We start from the raw sequence: 27,031 nt of genomic DNA, 5'->3' as shown, positions 1-27,031 counted from the left end.
TTCTGGTATGTATAAGAGTTGACCCTCTATCCGCTCAGTCTGATATTTAAGCATAATCGGTTCAAACATGGGGACTGTAAAACCTTCCCCTTTCACCCCTGATACCATTAATTTCTTATCGATTAACTTTATTCCTCTCAGTATAAAATTCAGAGAGGATCTAGTGGCCCCCGTATCCACCAGAAACACCGCACCTTCTTGTTGGGGACCCACCTGCAGATTTATCAAGGATTCCCGGTGGATCCCCGGGGGTAAGAACCCCTGACCTCCCTAATCTTCATCCATACTCATGAGAGGGACTACCCTCTCTTCTCTTTGTAATTCAGGGCACTGTCTTCTAAAATGTCCAACCATTCCACAGTGATAACACCCCTTTTGTTGGGTTCTTTGTGTTACCCCACCTTTTAGTGCCCCACCTTTTCTACTTCCTCGTTCCTTCCTTTCAACATACTGATACCCTCGTGTCTTTCCCTCAGTTATTGGTTCCACCCTCTTCCTCACAATCTCATCTACGGCCGCTACCATTATCTTTGCCTTCTGTTTCTCTGTCTCATCTCAGTCAGCTCCTCTTTTTTCCTTTTCTATAAAGATTGGATTCAATCCACGGGGCATTAGGGAAATAAGGGCCTGCATCCTAATTGGTTGTGGGTTTAGGGTTGCTTCTTTTGCTATTTCATCAGCTAGCCTGTCCACGGGCATCTCCTTGATCCTTTGGAATATTAAATGTCCCAAATATAACACCTGTGCTTATCGTCTACTATAAAGAAAAGCTTATCCTGCGAGTTCAAGTTCAAAGCTATATCTAATACTATAAATACTTCCTGGGACAATGATAATACCAAAATTTGGCCTTTGAACTCCAGGGCTGGAGTTTTCCCAGTGACACTAGGATCTGATGTCTTTCCCTGGTGTGAAGTATTTAAATTGGTCAATGGATTATTCACTGTTCCTCTCCTCATTACCGGAGCAAGGTTAAAGACCTTCTCCTCAGTATTAAAGTCACCCCCAGGCGCTGTGAGTTTCATGGTCATACTGCCGGGGTAGGGAGGTGATGTCCCCCTGCAGTAGTCTCCTAACACTTGGTTTTGTTTCTCCAGTTCCCTTACTCTGAATTCTAATTCCTTAATCTTTTTTATCCCCACTCCACTTCTTAGTGGAAGTGACTACTTGTTCAATTAGTCCAGCTAACTGATGTATTAACAACACTGCTATTTTCTTTGTTTGGTTTCTCTTTTCTAACTCTCTAATCTGTGATTCTGACGTTTTAATTCTCTCCTTGTTGTCAGCCCAATTTTTTTTTACCCAAGACTGAGATGTGTTCAATTAATCTGGTTTAAACCTGTTTAATTAATTCAAACTAAGAGAATTCCAATTTTCTTAGTTCTGTCCTTTTTTTTCCCAATCATTTCCATTGTTGATCTAGTGGGTGAAATGGATCCCACCCCTAGGTCGCTCTTATCACAGTCCGGTGATACCTATCAGGGGTGATCAGTCCCCTCTGTACCACCGCTTACACTCGTGAGCTTACACCCTTAAGCTCACACTATTAAGCCGGCTTTCTTTCTTATTCACGTCTGAACATCACATCCCAGGCATCCTTCTCTAGCCTTTACACCCACTTCAAACTCCTGAGCTTCGTGTAGGGGGCTACCCCTCTTAACAACTGGTCTAAGGCTGGGTGTAAAGACAGATGCCTCCTTGTCTGTACGTGCTCAGCTCAGATCTCTCACTCACTCACACTTTTTCATCACAGGTGAGCATCTACTGTACTTTGATTCACTCTCTTAAATTTGGTAATCTGTTCCGGAGCTCCAGTTGTGGCCATTCAACCGGACCCGTAAACAGATCCCAGGTTTCAGCACCAATTCTTGTAGGTAAAGATACCTCTGAGACTAATTGTGAGTCAAAGTACAGCAGTTTATTTAACTAAAGCCTGATTCAGAAAATCCAAAATAAGATTTATTTTTATCACCATTAAATATCCTCACTAAATCAAGACCCTTGCACCTTCTTACAATTCTGGTACAATAAAACAAAACATCACTTGGAGCACAGATGCACGAAGAAATACTGAAAGCATTGTAATGTGCAATCTATATGTTTAATTATTTCTACAGCTCTACCTTTGTAACCAACACAGGCAAGTACAGAATCAAATCTACTGTGTGCCTAAATGGTTAACTCTCCTCACAACTTTAAGATGCAATGTAATGCCACCTTTCCCACTTGGCAGAATTCAAATCTCTGTCCGATCCCTACATAATTTAGTAAACTTAAAGCAATTCACTTTGATTGGCTATACCTATTACATCACATGAGGGTCTCAATTACACAGTTACATCCTCTTTCTCTCTCTGTACCATACAGAGTCAGCCTGCTTGTCTCTTTTTAACCCTTTACTGATGGGAGCTCACTGGCCTCTAATAAATTTGACCGTGTTTGATTTGGGTGCCTCATATCGTGACAAATCCCTTTCTCTCTCAAACAGTCATATAGTCATGCACAATTCCAAATACATAACTGCTATTAGCGTTCTCCCCGCACCTCAGTAAAAGCCTATGTCAGGGTTCCCAGTTCCACTGACATACTTCTCTCTACCTCTTTCTGCTCAGACCAATTGTAGGTCCATCCCATTCATGCTGATCCATCTATATACTTCGTGACCCATCCACAAACTCCAGTGCCTCGAGGGGCACCTCCCTTATTCGACTTTCCTCTGCTCCCTCATCACATAACCTCCCCCGCAGTCCCTAAATTAACATTATCCAGCAACTTGCATAGTCAATTCCTTTCTGGGACGCCGGCTGCTTCTGTCTCACATATATATTAAGAATCTGACAAACCCAATCCTCAACCGAACCGTACTTTGGCCGGAAGACGGACAGACTCCGGATTGCTTCTTTCACCCAAACAAGACAACAATATCCTCTCATTGTCGTCTTGTTTTTATCCCTAGTACAAGTACTAGTGCTCCAACCTTCCAACATCCTTCCCAACGGACTTTCTGGAGGGATGTTCCCTGGGGCCCCAATCCCGGCACCTTTCCCGGGGGACTTCTTCCAACTACCCCCATTTCCCATGGTTTACCTACCACGACCCGGTCGCCAAGGCAATACTTAAAAGTCACTTTTCTTACCTCGGTCCGTGCACAGCGTTGCCCGACCACACGACGGTGCCTATCGTTTCCCACTTACTCGTTCAGAACAACTTTCCTAGGATTCTTAACAGTCAGTGGCAGAGAGGCCCACCGATGAACACCTGGGACCGTTCAATGTGGAACGGGACGTGTCTTCCCAGTCGTCACCAGCAACCTCCCTACCAGGGATGTTAGGATCCCGGACGAGCCCCCAGTTGTGAGAAACACAGCTCACAGTTAAACAATTTAGTCAAGTCAAGTTCTGAAGGAGCAAGATTTTATTTGACGTTCTTGCAAGACCGGGTGTCTAGCGAAATAGGCACACCTTACATCGATTTGCAGCACATTTTTATACTTTTTTTACAAGCATTGTAATGGCTTTGCAATGTGATGTTCTCCCCTAATTGGTGGCCCCTGTCCCATCTATGTGTTGACATTCTCCTATTGGCTCGAGGTGTCATCCCCTCTACCCCATCTAACAATGTCTCCTGTTATCACAAGAGTGCATTAGTAAACTCATCCATCTTATCCAACACTGTTACATGTCCAGTTCAGATTGGCGGTAATCAATCCTTTGCCAACTTAATCACTGCTGTCCCGACTATCTCAGTGACCTTTTCCCCCTTTTATGCTTAGTTGTAAAAACAACACATCTTGCAGACCATTTGCTTTTTGTAACTTGGGCCCCTTACATTCCTTCAGGATATGGTGTATGCTTCACTGCCCATCACATCTCTGATGTTATCTCCACATCACAGGCAGTCTTTTTACTATCCCTAATTATTGCTGTGTTAGCAGCATCGAACCTTATGTCCTATGTTTGTGACTAAACTCATAGTTGTTTCCATAAAGTGGGTTATCAATGTGCCTGACTATATCCAATCTATTTAACTTTAAGCTATTTCTCTATGCTTTACAGATATATGTGTTAACAGCATCTTTACCTATTGCTCACAAAGGTACAACACTTTCCCCCCCAACATTATACATACACCTCCTTTCTTTGCTAACATCATATCCAAGGCCATCCTATTTTCCCACGCCATCCTACTAGTGGCGTCTAGTTGTTCCACCAACCCCCTGACAGCATCCCTGGTATAGTTAATGAATCTCTGTTGGTTATAATATATATAATTTATCCAATCTACGTTCTTATTTATTGTCACCCACCAAAACAAGGACTCAAACCCAGCTGTAATCTGATTCCGAGCTTTAAATTCATCCGGGACTCCCCGAGGCACTCATATGGGATCTAGATATATCTTTTCATCAAAAGAAATTCCTATCACTGATCTCTTGTTTTTCCTGATCCTTTTGGATCCTTCAAATGCCAGGGTAAATGGTATAGCCAATTGGACAATTGCACATGTACCCTTCCACTGGGGGGGGTAGAGTTGGCCTCAGTACCCTTCCTCCACAATACCACCATATATCTGCTCTGGGGATTTTCAATGATGAATAGTTCCCTCCCATTCTGTTCTCTGTAATGCTCCTGACCTCTGAGCATGATTCTAACTCCCCCATATTATGAGTTAACTCTGTTCCTTGTCGGTTCACACATGAAGTGTGATTTACAATAGCAGTGAGAAACTGAGGGGGAGTTTTTAAGTTCTTTGTTTCCACGGGAGGGAACATCAGGGATAGGGATGTGCAGTTCGGGTTGCCCCATGCTTCCTTTTCTTGATACAGGGCTAACATGCACTCCATACCTCTTCTGTCGCGTTTCCATCCCAGAGGGAAGGGTACTATTTGGGCCACTGGCCTCCCAGACGCACAGGCATAGCAATTGCTTTTATTTAAGCTTTTTACAGTGTATTTAATCCATTCTACCCAGGCATTGGTCTCCTCATACCCAGTCTCTATTTCAAGGGTTTGTTTTAGGTTGTTTATTTCTGCCACTCTTACTGCCCTTGGGTCGTTTTGGGGAACCTTATCATTTCGGTCGGGTGTTTTCAAATTTTTATCTACATAGATTCGGAAACAACATTTCAATTTGCTATCTTTTCCTCCTTCCTTTACCCTAATTCCAAATACTGCCTGGTGCAATTGTTGGTCCCTGGTCCAGTTACCTGTAAAGAAGGATCCACCAGCTATGGAGTACCGGGAGAGGTTCTTAGGATCTAAGACTGGACCGCTTATTTTTTCGGTCCATTTGGTCCCTTTTATTGTTATATATATATATATAGGATTGCATTTCTTGTCTAAGCATTCTGATCTGGACTGCATATATTTCTGATGAAGGGATATTATGGAAGGGAGTCTACCCCAAACATATCTTCCATCAGCATAAAATTGTAAGGATTCCACCAAATATTTTCGCTGGCTCACCAGATCTCCACACGCTACCAAAGAACACAGGTCTGTCTCTACTACCTGTGTTGTAGGGAGATCCAGAACTGTAACTGAGCTCATAGTGTTTCTCTTGTCCTCTTCTAACTTATCTGAATTATAACCCATACTTATAAGGACTCCCTGGGACAAGAGGAAGGAAAGCATTATCCAGATTATCCCTTCCATTCTATCCCTTCCCCTTTACCTTTCAGGAGAGAACTTAATTCAAAACAGCTCCTTTCCCGCGCTCACGCCGCTACTAAAAATTAATTACTTAGAGTCTTTTAAATTTCAGCTTTAAAGGTTCTTCAGTCGGTTCAACCATCCACGTGTTGGAATTATCTGGAGGTTTTACCGGTCCCTTGATTCTAGTATGATGTGTCCACCCCTTTTCAGCAGTCCTGATCGCTGTCTCAGTTGTTAGGAGTGCTTGATATAGTTCCTCCCATTCCGGTTGCAGCTTAGTTTCTTTCCATGACTTTACCAGGACCCAATCTCCTGGTTGTATTGTATGTACCGTGAAGTCGAGGGCTGGAGTCTGCGACAATAATCCTTGTTTCCTAAGGGAAGATATCGAGGAGGACAGACCCAGTATATATTTCTTTACAAATTGATCATTCATTTCAGGAACCAGTAACTCCCCGGCTGCCCCCATATAAGGCAGTCCAAACAGCATTTCATAGGGGGATAAACCCAAATCCTTTCGAGGAGCTGTACGAATTCGCAAAAGTGCTATTGGTAAGCACTTAGTCCAAGGGAGTTTCGTTTCTATTATCAGCTTAGATAAATGCTTTTTAAGGGTCTGGTTCATTCGTTCCACCCGTCCAGAGGAGGGTGGATGCCAGGGTGTGTGAAAATCCCATGATATTCCTAATCCTTTCATTATCCCTTGTAGCACCTTTGATGTAAAATGGCTTCCCTGATCAGAATCTACATTCTCTACCAAACCATATCTAGGTACTATTTGTTCGAGTACTCCCCTGATGTAAGTGGGCCATGATTTCCCCCATTACTTGTTTATTTACCATTTCTCTTCCATCCAGCAGTACCCATTTTCCTTCCTCAGTTTCCCTCGCTCCCATCTCAGTCAGCTCCTCTTTTTCCTTTTCTGTAAAGATTGGATTCAATCCACGAGGCATTAGGGAAATATGGGCCTGCATCCTAATTGGTTGTGGGTTTAGGGCTGCTTCTTTTGCTATTTCATCGGCTAGCCTGTCCACGGGCCTCTCCTTGATCCCTTGGGATATTAATGTCCCAAATATAACACCTGTGCTTATCGTCTTACTATAAAGAAAAACTTATCCTGTGAGTTCAAGTTCAAGGGGATGGACGAGAACTCGTTAGCTATGTCTAATACTATAAATACTTCGTGGGACAATGATAATACCAAAATTTGGCCTTTGAACTCCAGGGCTGGAGTTTTCCCAGTGACACTAGGATCTGATGTCTTTCCCTGGTGTGAAGTATTTAAATTGGTCAATAGATTATTCACTGTTCCTCTCCTCATTACCAGAGCAAGGTTACAGACCTTCTCCTCAGTATTAAAGTCGCCCCCAGGTGCTGTGAGTTTCATGGTCATACCGCCGGGGTAGGGAGGTGATGTCCCCCTGCAGTATTCTTCTAACACTTGGTTTTTGTTTCTCCAGTTCCCTTACTCTGAATTCTAATTCCTTAATCTTTTTATCCCCACTCCACTTCTTAGTGGAAGTGACTACTTGTTCAATTAGTCCAGCTGACTGAGGTATTAACAATACTGCTTTTTTTTTGTTTCCTCTTTTCTAACTCTCTAATCTGTGATTCTGACGTTTTAATTTTCTCCTTGTCGTCAGCCCAATTTTTTTTTTACCCAAGACTGAGATGTGTTCAATTAATCCAGTTTAAACCTGTTTAATTAATTCAAACTAAGAGAATTCCAATTATCTTAGTTCTGTCCTTTTTTTTTCCAATCATTTCCATTGTTGATCTAGTGGGTGAAATGGATCCCACCCCTAGGTCGCTCTTATCACAGTCCGGTGATACCTATCAGGGGTGATTAGTGCCCTCCGTACCACCGCTTACACTCGTGAGCTTACACCCTTAAGCTCACTCTATTAAGCCGGCTTTCCCTCTACTCCGGTGATTACTCAGATTCTTTCTTACTCACGTCTGAACATCACATCCCAGGCATCCTTCTCCAGCCTTTACACTCACTTCAAACTCCTGAGCTTTGCGTAGGGGGCTACCCTCTTAACAACTGGTCTAAGGCTGGGTGTAAAGACAGATGCCTCCTTGTCTGTACATGCTCAGCTCAGACCTCTCTCACACACTTTCACACTCTTTCATCACAGATGAGCACCTACTGTACTTTGATTCACTCCCTTAAATTTGGTAATCTATTCCGGAGCTCCAGTTGTGGCCATTCAACCGGACCCGTAAACAGATCCCAGGTTTCGGCACCAATTCTTGTAGGTAAAGATACCTCTGAGACTAATTGTGAGTCAAAGTACAGCAGTTTATTTAACAAAAGCCTGATTCAGAAAATCCAAAATAAGATTTATTTTTATCACCTTTATATATCCTCACTAAATCAAGACCCTTGCACATTCTTACAATTCTGGTACAATAAAACAAAACATCACTTGGAGCACAGATGCACGAAGAAATACTGAAAGCATTCTAATGTGCAATCTACATGTTTAATTATTTCTACAGCTCTGCCTTTGTAACCAACACAGGCAAGTACAGAATCAAATCTACTGTGTGCCTAAATGGTTAACTCTCCTCACAACTTTAAGATGCAATATAATGCCACCTTTCCCACTTGGCAGAATTCAAATCTCTGTCCGATCCCTACATAATTTAGTAAACTTAAAGCAATTCACTTTGATTGGCTATACCTATTACATCACATGAGGGTCTCAATTACACAGTTACACCCTCTCTCTCTCTCTCTCTGTACCATACAGAGTCAGCCTGCTTGTCTCTTTTTAACCCTTTACTGATGGGAGCTCACTGGCCTCTAATAAATTTGACCATGTTTGATTTGGGTGCCTCATGTCGTGACAAATCCCTTTCTCTCTCAAACAGTCATATAGTCATGCACAATTCCAAATACATAACTGCTATTAGCGTTCTCCCCGCACCTCAGTAAAAGCCCATGTCAGGGTTCGCAGTTCCACTGACATACTTCTCTCTACTCTTTCTGCTCAGACCAATTATAGGTCCATCCCATTCACGCTGATCCATCTATATAGGGAACTGTGGTGCACTAAAAAAGTTGATTCATTGGTTAGGAAGAAAAAGGAGGCTTATGTTCGGATGAGGCTTGAGGGCTCAGGTAGTGCATTAGAAAGTTTTAGATTGGCTAGGAGGGAGTTGAAGAGGGAGTTAAGAAGGGCTAAAAGAGGACATGAGATGACTTTGGCTGATAGGATTAAGGAGAACCCTAAGGCGTTTTACAGGTATGTCAAGAACAGAAGGTTGGTTAGGGCAAGATTAGGGCCAGTTACAGACAGTAGGGGGAAGTTGTGTGTGGAACCGGAGGAGATTGGAGAGGCGTTGAACCAATATTTCTCTTCGGCGTTCACGCAAGGGGACATGAATGTAGCTGAGGAGGACACTGGGGTGCAGGGGTGTAAAATAGATAGTATTGCAGTTGATACGGGGGATGTGCTGGATATTCTAGAGGGTTTGAAAATAGATAAGTCCCCTGGTCCGGATGGGATTTACCCTAGGATTCTCTGGGAGGCAAGAGAGGTGATTGCGGAGCCTCTGGCTCTGATCTTCAGGTCGTCGTTGGTCTCTGGTATAGTACCGGAAGATTGGAGGACAGCAAATGTTGTCCCATTGTTTAAGAAGGGGAGCAGAGACTTCCCCGGGAATTATAGACCGGTGAGTCTTACTTCTGTGGTGGGTAAGGTTTTGGAAAGGATTATTAGAGACAGGATTTATAGTTATTTGGAGAGTAATGAATTGATTAGAGACAGTCAGCATGGTTTTGTAGTGGGTAGGTCGTGCCTTACTAACCTTATCGAGTTCTTTGAGAAAGTGACCAAAGAGGTGGATAGGGGTAAGGCAGTTGACGTGGTGTATATGGATTTTAGTAAGGCGTTTGATAAGGTTCACCATGGTAGGCTTCTGCAGAAAATGCAGATGTATGGGATTGGGGGTGATCTAGGTAATTGGATCAGGAATTGGCTAGCAGATAGGAGACAGAGGGTGGTGGTTGATGGTAAATATTCGTCATGGAGTTCGGTTACGAGTGGTGTGCCTCAGGGATCTGTTTTGGGGCCACTGCTGTTTGTAATTTTTATTAATGATCTGGATGAGGGTATAGTTGGGTGGATTAGTAAGTTTGCTGATGACACCAAAGTCGGAGGTGTGGTAGATTGTGAGGAAGGGTGTCATAGTTTGCAGGGTGACTTAGAAAGGTTGCAGAGCTGGGCCGAGAGGTGGCGGATGGAGTTTAATGTGGAGAAGTGTGAGGTAATTCATTTCGGTAGGAATAACAGATGTGTTGAGTATAGGGCTAACGGGAGGACTTTGAATAGTGTGGATGAACAGAGGGATCTAGGTGTATGTGTACATAGATCCCTGAAAGTTGGGAATCAAGTAGATAAGGTTGTTAAGAAGGCATACGGTGTCTTGGCGTTTATTGGTAGGGGGATTGAATTTAGGAGTCGCAGCGTCATGATGCAACTGTACACAACTCTGGTGCGGCCGCACTTGGAGTATTGTGTGCAGTTCTGGTCCCCACATTACAGGAAGGATGTAGAGGCTTTGGAGAGGGTGCAGAGGAGGTTTACCAGGATGTTGCCTGGTATGGAGGGGAGGTCCTATGAGGAGAGACTGAGAGATTTGGGGTTGTTTTCGCTGGAAAGAAGGCGGCTAAGAGGGGACCTTATTGAAACATATAAGATGATTAGAGGTTTAGATAGGGTGGATGGTGATAGCCTTTTTCCTAGGATGGTGAAAGCTAGCACGAGGGGGCACGGCTTTAAATTAAGGGGGGGTAGTTATAGGACTGATGTCAGGGGTAGGTTCTTTACCCAGAGGGTGGTGAGGGACTGGAATGCCCTGCCAGCTGCAGTTGTAAATGCGCCTAGTTTGGGGGCGTTTAAGAGATCCGTGGATAGGTTTATGGACGAAAAGGGATTGGTTTAGATTAGTGGGTTAGTGTTTTTTTTAAAAGCTGGTCGGCGCAACACCGTGGGCCGAAGGGCCTGTTCTGCGCTGTAATGTTCTATGTTCTATGTTCTATGTTCTATATACTTCGTGACCCATCCACAAACTCCAGTGCCTCTAGGGGCACCTCCCTTATTCTACTTTCCTCTGCTCCCTCATCACATTCTAGGTGTTGTTGGACCTCCCCCGCAGCCCCTAAATTAACATTATCCAGCAACTTGCATAATCAATTCCTTTCTGGGACACCAGCTGCTTCTGTCTCACATGTATATTAAGAATCTGACAAACCCAATCCTCATCCGAACCGTACTTTGGTCTGAAGACGGACGGACTTCTGATTGGTTCCTTCACCCAAACAAAACAACAATATTTTATCATTGTCGTCTTGTTTCTATCCCTAGTACGAGTACTAGGATCCCAACATCCTTCCCAACGGACTTTCTGGAGGGATGTTCCCTGGGGCCCCAATCCCGGCACCTTTCCCGGGGGACTTCTTCCAACTACCCCCATTTTCCCATGGTTTACCTACCACGACCCGGTCGCCAAGGCAATACTTAAAAGTCAATTTTCTTACCTCGGTCCGTGCACAGCGTTGCCTGACCACACGACGGTGCCTATCGTTTCCCACTTCCTCGTTCAGAACAACTTTCCTAGGATTCTCAACAGTCAGTGGCAGAGAGGCCCACCGATGAACACCTGGGACCGTTCAATGTGGAACGGGACGCGTCTTCCCAGTTGTCACCGGCAACCTCCCTACCAGGGATGTTAGGATCCCGGACGAGCCCCCAATTGTGAGAAACACAGCTCACAGTCAAACAATTTAGTCAAGTCAAGTTCTGAAGGAGCAAGATTTTTATTTAACGTTCTTGCAAGACTGGGTGTCCAACAAAATAGGCACACCTTACATCGATTTGCAGCACATTTTTATACTTTTTTTACAAGCATTGTAATGGCTTTGCAATGTGATGTTCTCCCCTAATTGGTGGTCCCTGTCCCATCTATGTGTTGTCATTCCTCTATTGGCTCGAGGTGCCCCAAGTTCCCATCCCCTCTACTCCCCATCTAACAATGTCTCCTGTTATCACAAGAGTGCATTAGTAAACTCATCCGTCTTACCTAACACTGTTACATGTCCAGTTCAGATTGGCAGTAATCAATCCTTTGCCAACTTAATCACTGCTGTCCCGACTATCTCAGTGACCTTTTCCCCTTTCTATGCTTAGTTGTAAAAACAACACATCTTGCAGACCATTTGCTTTTTATAACGTGGGCCTCTTACATTCCTGCAGGATGTGGTGTATGCTTCACTGCCCATCACATCTCTGATGTTATCTCCACATCACAGGCAGTCTTTTTATTATCCCTAATTATTGCTGTGTTAGCAGCATCGAACCTTATGTCCTATGTTTGTGACTAAACTCACAGTTGTTTCCATAATGTGGGTTATCAATGTGCCTGACTATATCCAGTCTACTTAACTTTAAGCTATTTCTCTATGCTGTACAGATATGTGTTAACAGCATCTTTACCTATTGCTCACACTGGCTAGGCCAGCATTTATTGCCCATTCTTGATTGCGTTTGAGGAGGTGGTGATGGGCCACATGCTTGGCTTGCTGCAGTCCATCTAGTGTCGGTATGGAAGGAGTTCCAGGATTTTGGCCCAGTGACAGTGAAGTCCCAGCGATACATTTCTAATTCAGGCTGGTATGTGGCTTGGAGGGGAGCTTCCAGATAGTGGCGTTCCCATCTACCTACCGCTCTCGTCCTTCCAGATGGTGAAGGTCACGTGTTTGGAAATCGCAGTGGAAGGGTCTTGGTGAGTTACAGTGCATTTTGTGGATGATGCCCACTGCTGCCACTGTCCGCTGGTGGAGGAGAGAGTGAATGTTTAAAGTGGCAGCGGATGTGTTGCCAATCAAGTGGGCTACTTTGCCCCAGATAGTGTAGAGTTTTTGAGTACTGTTGGAGCTGCCCTCATCCAGACAAGCGGGGAGACTGTTCTGTCACACTCTTGGATTGTGCCTTGTAGATGGTGGATAGGTCTGGGGAGTCAGGAGATGAGTTACTCAATGCAGACTTCCTAGCCTCCGACCTTCTCTTGTAACCACAGTTTTTATATGGGTGGCACAGTTGCAAAATGGTTAGCACGGCTGCCTCACAGCACCAGGGACCCAGGTTCAATTCTGGCCTCAGGTCACTGTCTGTGTGGAGTCTGCATGTTCTCCCCATGTCTGCGTGGGTTTCCTTTGGGTGCTTTGGTTTCCTCCCACACTCCAAAGCTGTGCGGGTTAGGTTGACTGGCCGTGATAAATTGCCCTTTAGTGTGGGGCACAGATCAACTAGATAGTCAATATATTTTCCCAAAGGTAGGGGAATCTAAAACTAGAGGGCATAGGTTTAAGGTGAGAGGGGAGAGATACAGAAGTGCCTAGAGGGGCAATTTTTTCACATAGAAGGTGGTGACTGAGTGGAACAAGCTGCCAGAGATAGTAGTAGAGGCAGCTACAATTTTGTCTTTTAAAAAGCATTTAGGTAGTTACCTGGGTAAGATGGCTATAGAGGGATATGGGGCAAATGCAGGCAATTGGGATTAGCTTAGGGATCTTAAAAAAAGGGCGGCATGGAAAAGTTGGGCTGAAGGGCCTGTTTCTATGCTGTAAACCTCTATGACTCTATATGCACTGTTGGTGTCCCTGGTGTACAGGCAAACACTTATACACTAATACAAATTATTTAATCATTGCCATTTGTGGGAGATTGCTGTGTGCAAATTGGCAGCTGTGTTTTCCATTTAACCTCAGTGGCTACACTTCAAAAGATATTTAATTACCTGTGAAACTCTTTATGGTACCCTGAGGTTGTGAGAGGAGCTGTAGAGATGGAATCCCTTCTTTCCCTGACCCTGGGTGCTTGTGCTAGTCATTGTGCAACATGGGCAGTGTACCAGAAATCCAGAGTCATGTGAGGGCATAAAATAGAATTATCCGTCAGGGCTCGGGAAGCCTTGTGGCTCTGAATAATGTCCCTGCCCCTCAGCCACAAACTCCAGCTTCAAGGATTGTCCACTGATGGTACATGCATAGCCTGGCCAAACAGATCGATTATCAACCTGTAAATCTTTCCAACACTCCCTTGGCAGGCAGTAAGAGTCCTGGTCAGCTCTCTGGATGTAGAGTGGGCATTCCTTTCAAGATATAGCCTGTAGTTTGAGGCTAGTGACCTGTTCCAGGCACAGAAGCGCACACTTTGTCTGCCTCATATGTCCCAAGATGTGCAAAGTCTTCAGGAATAGTAAATGCTACTCAATCTTTGCAGGAGATGCTTGGTAGGAGTCCATAATGATAGATAGTATCATGTCTGTGAAGGGATTGTGTTGAATGGCTTCTGCTCCTTTTCATAGAACCATCCAATGCAGAAAGAGGCCCTTCGGCCCATCGAGTCTGCACCCAACACAATCCCACCCAGGCCCTATCCCCATATCCCTACATATTATAGCCATTAATCCCTCTAACCTACGCATCCTTGGACACTAAGGGGCAATTTCTTAGCATGGCCAAACAACCTAACCCACACGTCTTTGGACTGTGGGAGGAAACCCACACAGACATGAGGAGAATGTGCAAAGTCCACACAGACAGTGACCCGAGCCGGGAATCGAACCCAGGACCCTGGAGCTGTGAAGCAGCAGTGCTAACCACTGTGCTACTGTGCCGCCCATATATTTCTATATTGCTCCTATGTTTCCCTTTGGATACCCTGGGTGATATTCTCCGGCCACGCTCAGTCCAAAACCGGAGAATCCTGCCTGAGATCAATGGACCTTTGCATGGTCTGCCCCCCCTCCTGTGGTGGGTGGGACAGAAGTATTCCCTCCTCTGTTACTTGACTGTTAAGCGCAAGCAGCACCATCTTGTTTTAAAAATGACTTTTGGTACACTGCAAACAGATTTACCCTCCTTCCTGCCTCAGTTATATTCCCCAGCTCCCAAATCAGTGGTTGCCAATTTGAAGGCTGTGGGATGAGATCAGCCAGCAGGCAGACAGACTGAAGCAGCATTATAACAAATGACTACACACTCAAACTAGCATCTTCCGAGACATTCAGCACAGAATGACTGTTCAGCGGTGCAGTGGAGGCTTTCCCTTGTAGTTACTGCCACACCCTCCACCCATTTTCTTTAAGGACAAGGCCAAGGTTAAGTAATAAATGCTCAAAGAGGGGTGTGAGTAGCTTGATTTGCAGTGTCACTGTGTGACAGTGCGGCGAGTATTTTACACTGAGAGTGGGAAGTGTCTGGAACATGCTGTCAGGGATGGTGAAGGAGGAGGGAGATACAATAGAGGCGTTTAAGGGACTTGTAGATAAAGTACACAAATATGCGAGGAATAGAGGGATAGGGACCAAAGGCAGGCAGAAGGGATTAGTTTAATTTGGCGTCATGTTCAGCACAACATTGTGGGCCGAAGGGCCTGTTCCTCTGCTGTACTGTTCTATGTTCTAAAGGCAATTTGGCCACCATTGGAAGCAATTTTTTCATTTGGGTGCAAGTGTCACTGCACGCCCTGTCCTTGTCTAGTTGTGAAGTTCAGCACGCACGACTAGAATTCAGAATGACCTCATTGAGCTTGTTTTAATCGCGGTGTAATGAGGAAGTTGGGTAAATTTTTATTGTGACATTGGAACTAGGTTCACGATTCACATCAAATCTGTTTTGCAACAGCGTGCATATCCAACATTTATGCCTTTTTTGCTTTGTAATGAAACAAGGTGACACGGTGGCACAGTGGTTAGCACTGTTGCTTCACAGCTCCAGGGACCCGGGTTCTATCCCTGGCCTTGGGTGGCTGTCTGTGTGGAGTCTGCACATTCTCCCCATGTCTGCGTGGGTTTTCTCCGCATGCTCCGGTTTCCTCCAACGTTAGGTGGGTTGTCCCGTAGTGCTCCAAGATGTATAGGTTAGTGGGATAAATGCATGAGGCTATGGGGATAAGGCAGTGGGGGTGTTGCTGAGTAGACTGTCTCCCCTGAACTGGCCCAGCCGATCTACCTTTTCGTAGGTTTTATTAAGATTTTTTTTTTGGTTTTGTTTCCCCAAAAGAACCTGGTGGACGGGGTTCAGAGGATCTCCAAGTTCTACGGCCTCTCTTTGAGCCAGGAACAGATTGAGAAGGTTGCCGACAAAGGAACATTTCAAGCCATGAGTGAACACTCCCAGAAAACACATTCCACCTTTGGCAAGGTTATCTTCCGAAAGGGTAGGTGAATTCGAACTCTCGGGAGGATTGTGCAGTGATCACTTTGAGGCAGGAAGTGGGACGTGTTGTTGCTATTTGGAGGAAGTTACATCATTGAAGAGGCCATTTAGCCCTTCATCCCTGTGCTGGCTCTTTGAAAGAGCAGTCGTGTTTAATTCCAGCTCCCAGCCTTATGTCTATAATTCTATAAATTTCATATCCACAGTTGTTATTCAACTCCCTCTTAAAGCAATTTATGGAATCAGCTTCCGTCACTTTTTCAGGTGGAGCTTTCCAGATCCTGGCAACTGAGTGAAAAATATCATCCTTAACTCCTCTTGAGATTTTTTTCCACAATGCTTTTGAATCTGTGATTTCTAGGGTTGAATTCTCCCAAGCCTCTACTGGTGGGTTCAATGAATCATCATCATAGAACCCTACAGTGCAGAAAGAGTCCATTCAGCCCATCGAGTCTGCACCGACCACAATCCCACCCAGGCCCTACCCCGACATCCCTCCATATTTTACTCACTAATCCCTCTAACCTACACATCTCAGGACACTAAGGGCAATTTTAGCACAGCCAATCAACCTAACCCGCACATCTTTGGACTGTGGGAGGAAACCGGAGCACCCGGAGGAAACCCATGCAGACACGAGGAGGATGTGCGAACTCCACACAGACAGTGACCCGAGCCAGGAATCGAACCCAGGTCCCTGGAGCTGTGAAGCAGCAGTGCTAACCACTGTGCTACCGTGCCGCCCAATGCGGTCAAGAGGGAGGCTCCTGGCAACCCTGGACCCCGGAACGCCGCAGCAGTGGGTTGGGAGGGCAGGGAATGGTGGGGGTGAACATCCACAGGTGGCACTCCCAGATTTGGAGTCCCGGAGGGAGGTCCATCCTCCAGCTTCAGAATAGTCCTGGAGATCCATCCTCATTTTCAGGAGGGCCACCTTCTTCCCTCAATAATGGGTCAATGATGTTGGGTGCCTTTCCAATATGACACCTGAGTAGGATGGTGGATTACGTACAATTCAGGCCTGCCCTGACAAGGAATATGGCACAACATGCTTAATTAATGAAGAAGGAGGGGCCCAGAAAAAATTGAGGTATTTTCCCACACCGTAGTGGGAAAAGTTTCATATTTCTGCACCCTACCCCCACCCTGCCAATGCCATGGCACTTAGTCCCGGGGGGGGGGGGGGGGGGGGGAATTCTGTCCTTTGACCCTCTTAGCAGACAGAACGGGGAGGCACTGCTGCCTCACAGCGCCAGAGACCCGGGTTCAATTCCTGGCTTGGGTCATTGTCTGTGCGAAGTCTGCACATTCTCCCCGTGTCTGCATGGGTTTCCTCTGGGTGCTCCAGTTTCCTCCCACAGTCCGAAAGACATGCTGGTTAGGTGCATTGGCCGTGCTAAATTCTCCCTCAATGTACCCGAACAGGCGCCGGAGTGTGGCGACTAGGGGACTTTCACCGTAATCTCATTGCAGAGTGAACGTAACCCTACTTGTGACACTAATAAATAAATTTTTAAAACTTTAAGAATTTTGCTTTTCTGCCAATCTTATCAAAACTTCGAAGATGTCAGCTCATGTCCTTCTCTGTTCCAAAAGGAAAGATCCTAAATTTAACAATCTTTCCTCACAGATGCAGCTCCTCATCCTTGCCGACATCCTGGGAAACCTCCTTTCTCCGTGGGTGGCACAGTGGTTAGCACTGAGGCCTCGCAGCACCAATGACCCGGGTTCGATTCCCAGCTCAGGTCTGCGTGTGGAGTTTGTACGTTCTCCCCGTGTCTGCGTGGGTTTCCTCCGGTTTTCTCCCACAGTCTGAAAGACGTGCTGATTAGGCGCATTGACCCAAACAGGGGCCAGAGTGTGGCGACTAGGGGAGTTTCACAGTAACTTCATTGCGGCGTTAACGTAAGCCCTACTTGTGACTAGTAAATAAAACTTTAACTTCTCGGGCCAGAATATCTTTACAGAAATGTGATGCCTAGAATTGTCTATAAAACTCCAGCTGAGACCTAAACCAATGACTTATAAAGTTTTAAGGAATTCCTGTAGCATGCCTGGAGTTTTCCTGACCCGGATTACTTCACCAAATTTACTTGGCAAAGATTGTTTTTTCACCACTTGATTTGACAGCACTTTTCTTTTTACTAGCAATGATGCTAACCTGATGTTGTAACAAAGTAGGGGAAGCAATAAGGGAACATTTCACAATAGGAAGAGTCATCGCTTCTTTTTTGCAAAGTGTGACATCACGCTATGCTAATAATTGTGTCTCAATACCTGTCTGAATTAGGAAATGAATGAATAAGTGAATTTTTAAAATTCATCTGTGGGATGTGGGCGTCACTGGCTTGCTAGCATTTATCGTCAGTTGCCTTGGAGGGCAGTTGCTGTGGCTCTGGAGTCACACATAGGCCAGAACAGGTAAGGACGGCAGATTCATGGGACATGGGCGCATTTAGTGCCCATCCCTAGTCGCCCAAGGGCATTTGAGAGTCAACCAGCATGATGTGGCTTTGCAGTCACATGTAGGCCAAACCGGGTAAGGACAGCAGATTTCCTTCCCTCAAGGGCATTAGTGAACCAGATGGGTTTTTTCGACAATGGTTTCATGGTCATCAGTAGATTCTTAATTCCAGATGTTTTTAAATATATATTGAATTCAAATTTCACCATCTGCTGTGGTGGGATTCGAACCCAGGTCCCCAGAACATTCGCTGAGTTCCTGAATTAATAGACTAGCGATAATACCACCAGGCCATCGCCTCCCCTCAAATTAATGAATAAGAAGAGAAAGCATGAGAGATAAGGAATAATAATTGGCATGAGCTTGGGGGAGCACTCTGATCTCAGCGTTGCCCACTCTCTCTCACTTAACTCTCCAGCCCTGTACTTCTCTTTTTAAGCTGTAAATGTTCAGAGGTTGATCGAACCCACTGCCAGTTGTGTGTTATCCCTTGTTACGTGCAGCCTTCTTCTATAAGCACTTGGACACTAGCAATAATGTGTTGGGTGCCACGCTGCACCGAACATAGAACATAGAACATTACAGCGCAGAACAGGCCCTTCGGCCCACGATGTTGCGCCGACCAGTTACAAAACAATGACCCACTAACCTAAACCAATCCCTTTTCGTCCATAAACCTATCCATGGATCTCTTAAACGCCCCCAAACTAGGCGCATTTACAACTGCAGCAGGCAGGGCATTCCAATCCCTCACCACCCTCTGGGTAAAGAACCTACCCCTGACATCCGTCCTATAACTACCCCCCCTTAATTTAAAGCCATGCCCCCTCGTGCTAGATTTCTCCATCAGAGGAAAAAGGCTATCACTATCCACCCTATTTAAACCTCTAATCATCTTATATGTTTCAATAAGATCCCCTCTTAGCTGCCTTCTTTCTAGCGAAAACAACCCCAAATCCCTCAGCCTCTCCTCATAGGGCCTCCCCTCCATACCAGGCAACATCCTGGTAAACCTCCTCTGCACCCTCTCCAAAGCTTCCACATCCTTCCTGTAGTGTGGGGACCAGAACTGCACACAATACTCCAAGTGCGGCCGCACCAGAGTTGTGTACAGTTGCAACATAACTCTGCGCCTCCTAAATTCAATCCCCCTACCAATAAACGCCAAGACACCGTATGCCTTCTTAACAACCTTATCCACTTGATTCCCAACTTTCAGGGATCTATGTACACATACACCTAGATCCCTCTGTTCATCCACACTATTCAAAGTCCTCCCGTTAGCCCTATACTCGACACGTCAACAGGACTTGATTGTTTCGGGTGAGTGGAGCTTCCATGAATCTGGAGCTTGATTTTCCAGCCCAATCCCGCCGGTGGGATTTTCCAGTCCCACCCCTTTCTGCGTCGAGTTCCCAGATGGCAGGGTGGCTCAACCACACAAAACGCCATAGAGATCGAAGGGACTAGAATATCCCAAGCGGCAGCCAATGGCATGCCATCTCCACATCTGGAAGCATATGGGGAGGGGGCGGGTGGTGGTGGTGATGGGGGAAGGGGGGGGGGTGGTGGTGATGGGGGAAGGGGGGGGGTGGTGGTGGTGGTGGGGCGGGGACGGGGTGGTGGTGGTGGGGCAGGGGGAGGGGTGGAAGATCCCATCCTGGTGTTTGACTGGCACAAGGCATTGGGGAGGTGATGGCTTAGTGGTCTTATTGCTAGACTATTAATCCAGAAACTCAGCTAATATCCTGGGGACCCAGATTCGAATCCCACCATGGCTGATGGTGAAATTTGAATTAAGTTTTTAAAAAAATCTGGAATTAAAAATGTACTGACGCCTATGGAACCATTGATTGTTGGAAAAACCCATCTGTTCACTAATGTCCTTTAGGGAAGGAAGTCTGCCATTCTTACTTGATCTGACTAATTTAACTCCAGAGCCACAGCAATGTGGTTGACTCTCAATTGCCCTCCAAGAGCAACTAGGGATGGGCAATAAATGCTGGCCAGGCAGCAGTGCCCATGTTCCACAAATGAATATAAAAAGAAAATTGGTTAGGTGTTGTAGTGGTTGTCACATTGATCTGCTAATGTTGCAGAGTGCCAGGGAAGGACGGAAGCATTCTTGTGCAGGTGGAAAGTTGGCAAACGCTTGCTATATTCTCCCTCTGCAATTGCGCTTTACCAACTTTTAAAGTTTAAAGTTTATTTATTAGTGTCACAAGTAGGCTTACATTAACACTGCAATGAAGTTACTGTGAAAATCCACTAGTCGCCGCACTCTGGCACCTGTTGGATGAGGGAGAATTTAGCACGGTCAATGCACCTAACCAACATGTCTTTTGGACTGTGGGAAGAGACCGGAGCACCTGGAGGAAATCTATGCAGACACGGGGGAGAATATGCAGACACCGCACAGACAGTGACTCAAGCCGGGAATCAAACCCGGGTCCCTGGCACTTTGAGGCAGCAGTGCTAACCACTGGTTAAAGGTTGTTTAAAGGTTACACAGAATGAAAGCATGACTGTTGCCAGGATACAGGACATCAACTTGCATGACCTGCTGTCTATCATATCACACCAGTTTGAGGGACATTGAGGATATAGAATCCCTTTCAGTTTTGGTATTGGGCAGTGTGACATGCTGTGCCTGTCAAATGATGAATGTGCACTAATGACTCTGCAACATAGGAATCCTTGTGAAGCTACGTGCCCATTCTGTACGTTTGCCTTAGGGAAAAGAGGATGAAATCTACTCTTGGAACAAAGAGACTCAGTGACCTCTGTTACACAACAATGAGCAGTGAGCTGTCACGAGTAGTGCCAGCTCCAGGCCACCCATAACATTTGTCACCATGGTTACTCTCATACTCACTGGCAATATGATCTCTTCCTTGTTCTGGTGTTGCAGCTGTAGCAGGTGGAAATTTAAAGAAGGCATCCTTACTGAAGTGCACACGTCCCACATATTGCCTCTCACTGAACTTCAGGTAGAAACACGTTCCATAAATACTCCAGGTGGATATGTTCCTCTGCTGAGACCCCTTATACTCCCCCACCACCTCCCCCCCCCTCCTGCAGCAGCTTGTCCTGCTCTAGGTGAGCCTCTTTAAAGTAAAGTTTATTTATTAGTCACAAGTAAGGCTTACATTAACATTGCAATGAAGTTACTGTGATATTCCCCTGGTCACTACATCCCGACGCCAGTTTGGGTCAATGCAGCACATCTTTCATAACGTGGGAGGAAACTGGAGCACCCGGAGGAAACCCATGCAGACACGGGGAGAATGCGCAAGCTCCGCACAGGCAGTGATCCAAGCCGGGAATCGAACCCGGGTCCCGGGCACTGTGAGGCAGCGGTGGTAACCACTGCGCCACCAGGCCACCTCTGTTCATTCTCCCAGAGGAAGGCTGTGTCTAGAAGTAACTGGTCTCCGCAGAGATGAGAAGTCCTATATTCAAACCTGGCGTCTCATTTGAATTACCTGGGAGCGTGGAGTTAGTAGCTCCCGGTTACTTTCTCCATGGCAACACCTCGGCCGATTGGCTGTCTTCTCTCACGTGTTCCATCATAATTGGCCGAACCAAAGCATTTTAAAGATTTTGCGGGTGGGATTTTACGACCTCGCTCGTCCCGAAACCATAAAATCCCATCCGGGGTCAACGGACCTTTCCACGTTCCCGCCTCTGGCCTGTGTCTTTGTGACTGCGTTTCTCTTCTTAACTACAGGTGTGATTGGAGACTGGCGGACTCTGTTCACTGAAGAGCAGAGCCAGGAGATGGATGCAAAGTTTGAGGCCTGCCTAGCAGGGACAAAGATTGGAGCAAAGCTGAAGTATGACCTGTACTGCTGAGTGCAATTAACAATACTGTGAATATCCTGAAGGACAAGGAACGATTGTTATTCTGAAGAAGACGAGTGATTAGAACCGTGAGTTCAGAACTCCCTGGCAAACGTCCAACCACCCACTTCATTCTAAAAACAGAAGATGCAAAAATAAACAAGAGGTCCACCGGCAAATGAGAACTTTCAATGCTATAAATTTAGAGGCAAACCTCTTTGTGATCCCGTGACTGTGACGTTAAATGTGTCCAACCCTCAGCTTCCTTCACCCCCCTCCACCCCCCCCCCCCCCCCCCCCCCGCCAGGCAACTCCTCCCAAAGGTAACTGCGGCAATCTATTGAAATCCCCCGCTCCACTTCAAGGGAGACACGTTCCCGTCTGAAATCTGCTGCAGGGCCAATACTGAACACTGCCTGGAGCACACAGTGTATAACATCGCAGCCCTCCCGGGCTCTGCAGTGCTGGAGCAGCAACGTGACGTGCCCAGGGCAAGGACGATGATAGGTCATTGCAGTAAGGTCTGCTGTCATCTGCAGACAGGCAGAGACAGCGGTCACCGTCATTGCCTCCACAACGCCAGGGCAGAGATCACAACAACTGCAACTTTTCCCCCACGGTGGTGTTGTTGGGGGTGGGGTGGGGTTGGGGGGGGGTGGAGAAGAAATTCCGCTTTTTAATGGAAGTCACATTTCAAAATAGTTTTTTTGAAGACATTTTTTTTAAAAATAACTAAGACGCACATTTCACGGTTTGTGTCACTCTCTCTCTCTCTGGGGTAAAAATCACTTTCCTTCTCCTGACAGAGTGTTTGATATTGCAGAAACTTGTGGCATTCAAAGTCTGAGCACTGTTTTACTAGAAGGTCATTAAATCACAATGAAGCGTGGGTCGCTTGAACCCTTCTTGAAGAATTACACCCCTTGAAACGTTTGTGACAGTTCGAATCCTTCTCTTTTGGATTCTTTTTAAACATTGAAAGTACCTCGCGTTCAAAAATAAATTGAATTACTTGAGATTTTGCTGTCTTCGATCTGCAGTTTTTTGTGTAATGTTGTGTAATGTTTTTTTCTTTTGTATGACTTGCCATGAAATGTTGCAGTGGGATGAAGGATTGATTCAATACAATAATGATTCTGCCATCGGTAGATTATTGATAGAAAATGTTAGGGACCAGTTTAGAAACTCTTAGAAGTTAGCCTAGACTTCAGCTTTGTTTATTGGAGTTTAGAAGGGTGAGAGGGGATCTCATAGAAACTTATAAAATTCTAACAGGGTTAGACAAGGTGGATTCAGAGAGAATCTTCCCAATGGTGGGGGAGTCCAGAACTAGGGGTTGAGGATGAGGGGTAAACCTTTTAGGACTGAGTTAAGGAGAAATTTCTTCACCCAGAAGGTGGTGAATGTTTGGAATTCACTACCACGGAATGTAATTGAGGCCAAAACATTGTCTGATTTCAAGAAGAAATTAGATATTGCTCTTGGGGCTAGTTAGAATATTGTAATAAGTCTTCCGAGGCAGAAGTCCTTCCACCAAAATCCCTTTATTTACAAACTCTTAATGGCGGTACAGAGTGCGAGTAGTCAGCGGTCTATCTAAGGGGGTGCCAGAGGAACTTACGCTCCCAGTTAGATACAAGGTAAAGATTCCCTGATTGGCCTATCAATGGGATCCTTAATCAGGGAGTCCTACTCCAATAGGTCAACGTCAATGGCCTGCTTTGTCATTACAAATATAACAAAAAGAATGAGTATAAATTGTACCAATTGAAATACTTAAACATGACAAGGTATATTTCTTAACAGCTAACTATCTCTGTACTTCCAATGTGAGCAATGACCCCACAGGCATAAATCTTTCTTCAGATTAAGATAGTCTAAAAAAGAACTTATAGGCTCACATGGATGCTAGGTTTCCAGCCTTTTAACCCCTCTGGACACATACAGAAAGGTATCTGTCTTCTTACTCCCATAAAACAACCTCAAGAGAAAGGTTTACCTTCAAGCAGCAGAACTTCAGAGAAAGAGACCTATCTTCTGGCAGATCATAAGAACATAAGAACATAAGAAATAGGAGCAGGAGTACAATCCAGAACGCGTAAGAGACAAAGAGCTATCTCTTCTCTCTACAAATCCCAAGCAACAACTGAGTTTGTTTTCTGGCTGTGAGCCTAGCCCACCCAATCACGTGACATTTCTTATCAATCACCTTGATCAAGCCCTACTCTGAAAAGCCCCAGGCGAAAACACTAAAATAACAACATTACATCGGTCAGATTAAAACAAACATTCCAGCAATTAGGATCAATTATGCAATTATAGTATCAACAGGGACTGCCAGTTACAGACAAAGTGGCGCCAATACATAGAACTCACTGCTTAAAGAAAACTCCGCACAAGAAACATGACACAAATACATTTCTTGAAGATACAATATTGTCACAAAAATGAGAATGAGATTGATCCTAAGAACTAATGAAATAGGAGCAGGATTAAATCACAGGGCTTTAGGAGCTTGCTCTGCCATTCAATATGATTACGGATGATCTTGGGCTTCAACATGGGATACTCCTCCCCCTCTGTGGCATGGTTGGCAGTGGTGTACCACCCACTGGCAGCAGAGATCTTATGGTCCTGCCATTGTCAACACAGTTTCCCGTTGAGTGCACCCCACGTTGCCAGGAAACCCACAGTGAGGGTGCGCCATCTATAGGACCCCGCTGGCATAAACGGCAACAAGATTTTGGTGCATTTTCCCTCCCAGACCCATATCTCTTAATATCCGGCAACATCAAGAATGTGCCGATCCCAGTCTTAAGTGTCTCCCAACAATAGAGCATCCTCGACCCTCTGGAATAAAGAATGCCAAACCCTCCAGAACAGAGCGTTCACAACCCTTTGGGCGAAGAAATCTCTCCCCATCTCTGTCCGTAATGATCGTCCCCACCTTATCCTGAGATTCTGCCCCCGCGTTTCAGATTTCCCAGCCAACAGGAATGAACTCTCAGTATCCATCCTGTCCAACCCCATCCGAATTTCGCAGGTGTCAGTAAGATTGCCTCTCATTTCACAGAACTGCAGAGAATTGTCAGCCCAATTCCTTCAGCGTCTGCAGCAAGTAGACTTGCAAGGTGGGACTCGGTTAAATTTTATAAGTCTATTTATTAGTGTCACAAGTCGGATTACGTTACTGCAATGAAGTTACTGTGAAAATCCCCTCGTCGCCACACTCCGGTGCTCGTTTGGGTAGACTGAGGGAGATTTTAGCATGGTCAATGCACCCAACCAGCGCATCTTCCGGACTGCGGGAGGAAACCAGAGCACCAGAAGGAAACTCACGCAGACACAGGGAGAACTTACAGACTCCGCACAGACAGTGACCCAGGATGGGCATTGAAGCCATGTCTCTGGCGCTGTGAGGCAGCAGTGCTAACCACTGTGCTGCCATGCCATCTCCAGAGGGAAACATCGGGAGTGGGATTTGAACCTACGCCCCCTAGATGAGGACCGAAATTCACCAGGTATACACACAGTAAGAGCTCTCACAACACCAGCTTAAAATCCAACAGGTTCATTTGGTAGCACTAGCTTTCGGAGCACTGCTCCTTCATCAGGTGAGTGGGAATTGTGTTCACAAACAGGGCATATATAGGCACAGAATCAATCTACAACATAATGGTTGAAATGTGAGTCTTAACAGGTAATAGGTACTTAATAGGTAATAGGTACCCCAGGATTCTCTGGGAGGCAAGAGAAGTGATTGCAGAGCCTCTGGCTCTGATCTTCAGGTCGTCGTTGGCCTCTGGTATAGTACCGGAAGATTGGAGGTTAGCGAATGTTGTCCCATTGTTTAAGAAGGGGAACAGAGACTTCCCCGGGAATTATAGACCGGTGAGTCTCACTTCTGTTGTGGGCAAGGTTTTAGAAAAAATTATTCGGGATAGGATTTATAGTTATTTGGAGAGTAAAGAATTGATTGGAGATAGTCAGCATGGTTTTGTAGTGGGTAGGTCGTGCCTTACTAACCTTATTGAGTTTTTTGAGAAAGTGACCAAAGAGGTGGATGGGGGTAAGGCAGTTGACGTTGTGTATATGGATTTTAGTAAGGCGTTTGATAAGGTTCACCATGGTAGGCTTCTGCAGAAAATGCAGATGTATGGGATTGGGGGTGATCTAGGGAATTGGATCAGGAATTGGCTAGCGGATAGGAGACAGAGGGTGGTGGTTGATGGTAAATATTCATCATGGAGTTCGGTTTCGAGTGGTGTGCCTCAGGGATCTGTTTTGGGGCCACTGCTGTTTGTAATTTTTATTAATGATCTGGATGAGGGTATAGTTGGGTGGATTAGTAAGTTTGCTGATGACACCAAAGTCAGAGGTGTGGTAGATAGTGATGAAGGGTGTCATAGTTTGCAGGAAGACTTAGACAGGTTGCAGAGCTGGGCCGAGAGGTGGCGGATGGAGTTTAATGCGGAGAAGTGTGAGGTAATTCACTTTGGTAGGAATAACAGATGTGTCGAGTATAGGGCTAACGGGAGGACTTTGAATAGTGTGGATGAGCAGAGGGATCTAGGTGTATGTGTACATAGATCCCTGAAAGTTGGGAGTCAAGTAGATAAGGTTGTTAAGAAGGCATACGGTGTCTTGGCGTTTATTGGTAGGGGGATTGAATTTAGGAGTCGCAGCGTCATGTTGCAACTGTACACAACTCTGGTGCGGCCGCACTTGGAGTACTGTGTGCAGTTCTGGTCCCCACATTACAGGAAGGATGTGGAGGCTTTGGAGAGGGTGCAGAGGAGGTTTACCAGGATGTTGCCTGGTATGGAGGGGAGGTCCT

General features: G+C 45.6%; 1 protein-coding gene across 1 annotated transcript in view; it reads left to right on the top strand.

Moving 5' to 3' along the window:
* Positions 1–22,477, top strand: part of sult6b1 (sulfotransferase family, cytosolic, 6b, member 1) — a 51,022-nt gene extending 28,545 nt beyond the window's left edge. Inside the window, exons 6-7 of the mRNA XM_080200740.1 lie at positions 15,732–15,888; positions 22,082–22,477. Coding sequence (XP_080056866.1) covers positions 15,732–15,888; positions 22,082–22,206 — 282 coding nt within the window. The 3' untranslated portion in view covers positions 22,207–22,477. The remainder of the gene's footprint in view (positions 1–15,731; positions 15,889–22,081) is intronic.
* Positions 22,478–27,031: the final 4,554 nt, after the last annotated feature.

The sequence above is a fragment of the Carcharhinus amblyrhynchos genome, chromosome 12 (assembly GCF_965287045.1).
Source record: "Carcharhinus amblyrhynchos chromosome 12, sCarAmb.v2.hapA, whole genome shotgun sequence".
Taxonomy (NCBI): domain Eukaryota; kingdom Metazoa; phylum Chordata; class Chondrichthyes; order Carcharhiniformes; family Carcharhinidae; genus Carcharhinus; species Carcharhinus amblyrhynchos.
Note: the sequence above shows the minus strand (reverse complement) of the source record. Positions and strands in the feature narration are given on the sequence as shown.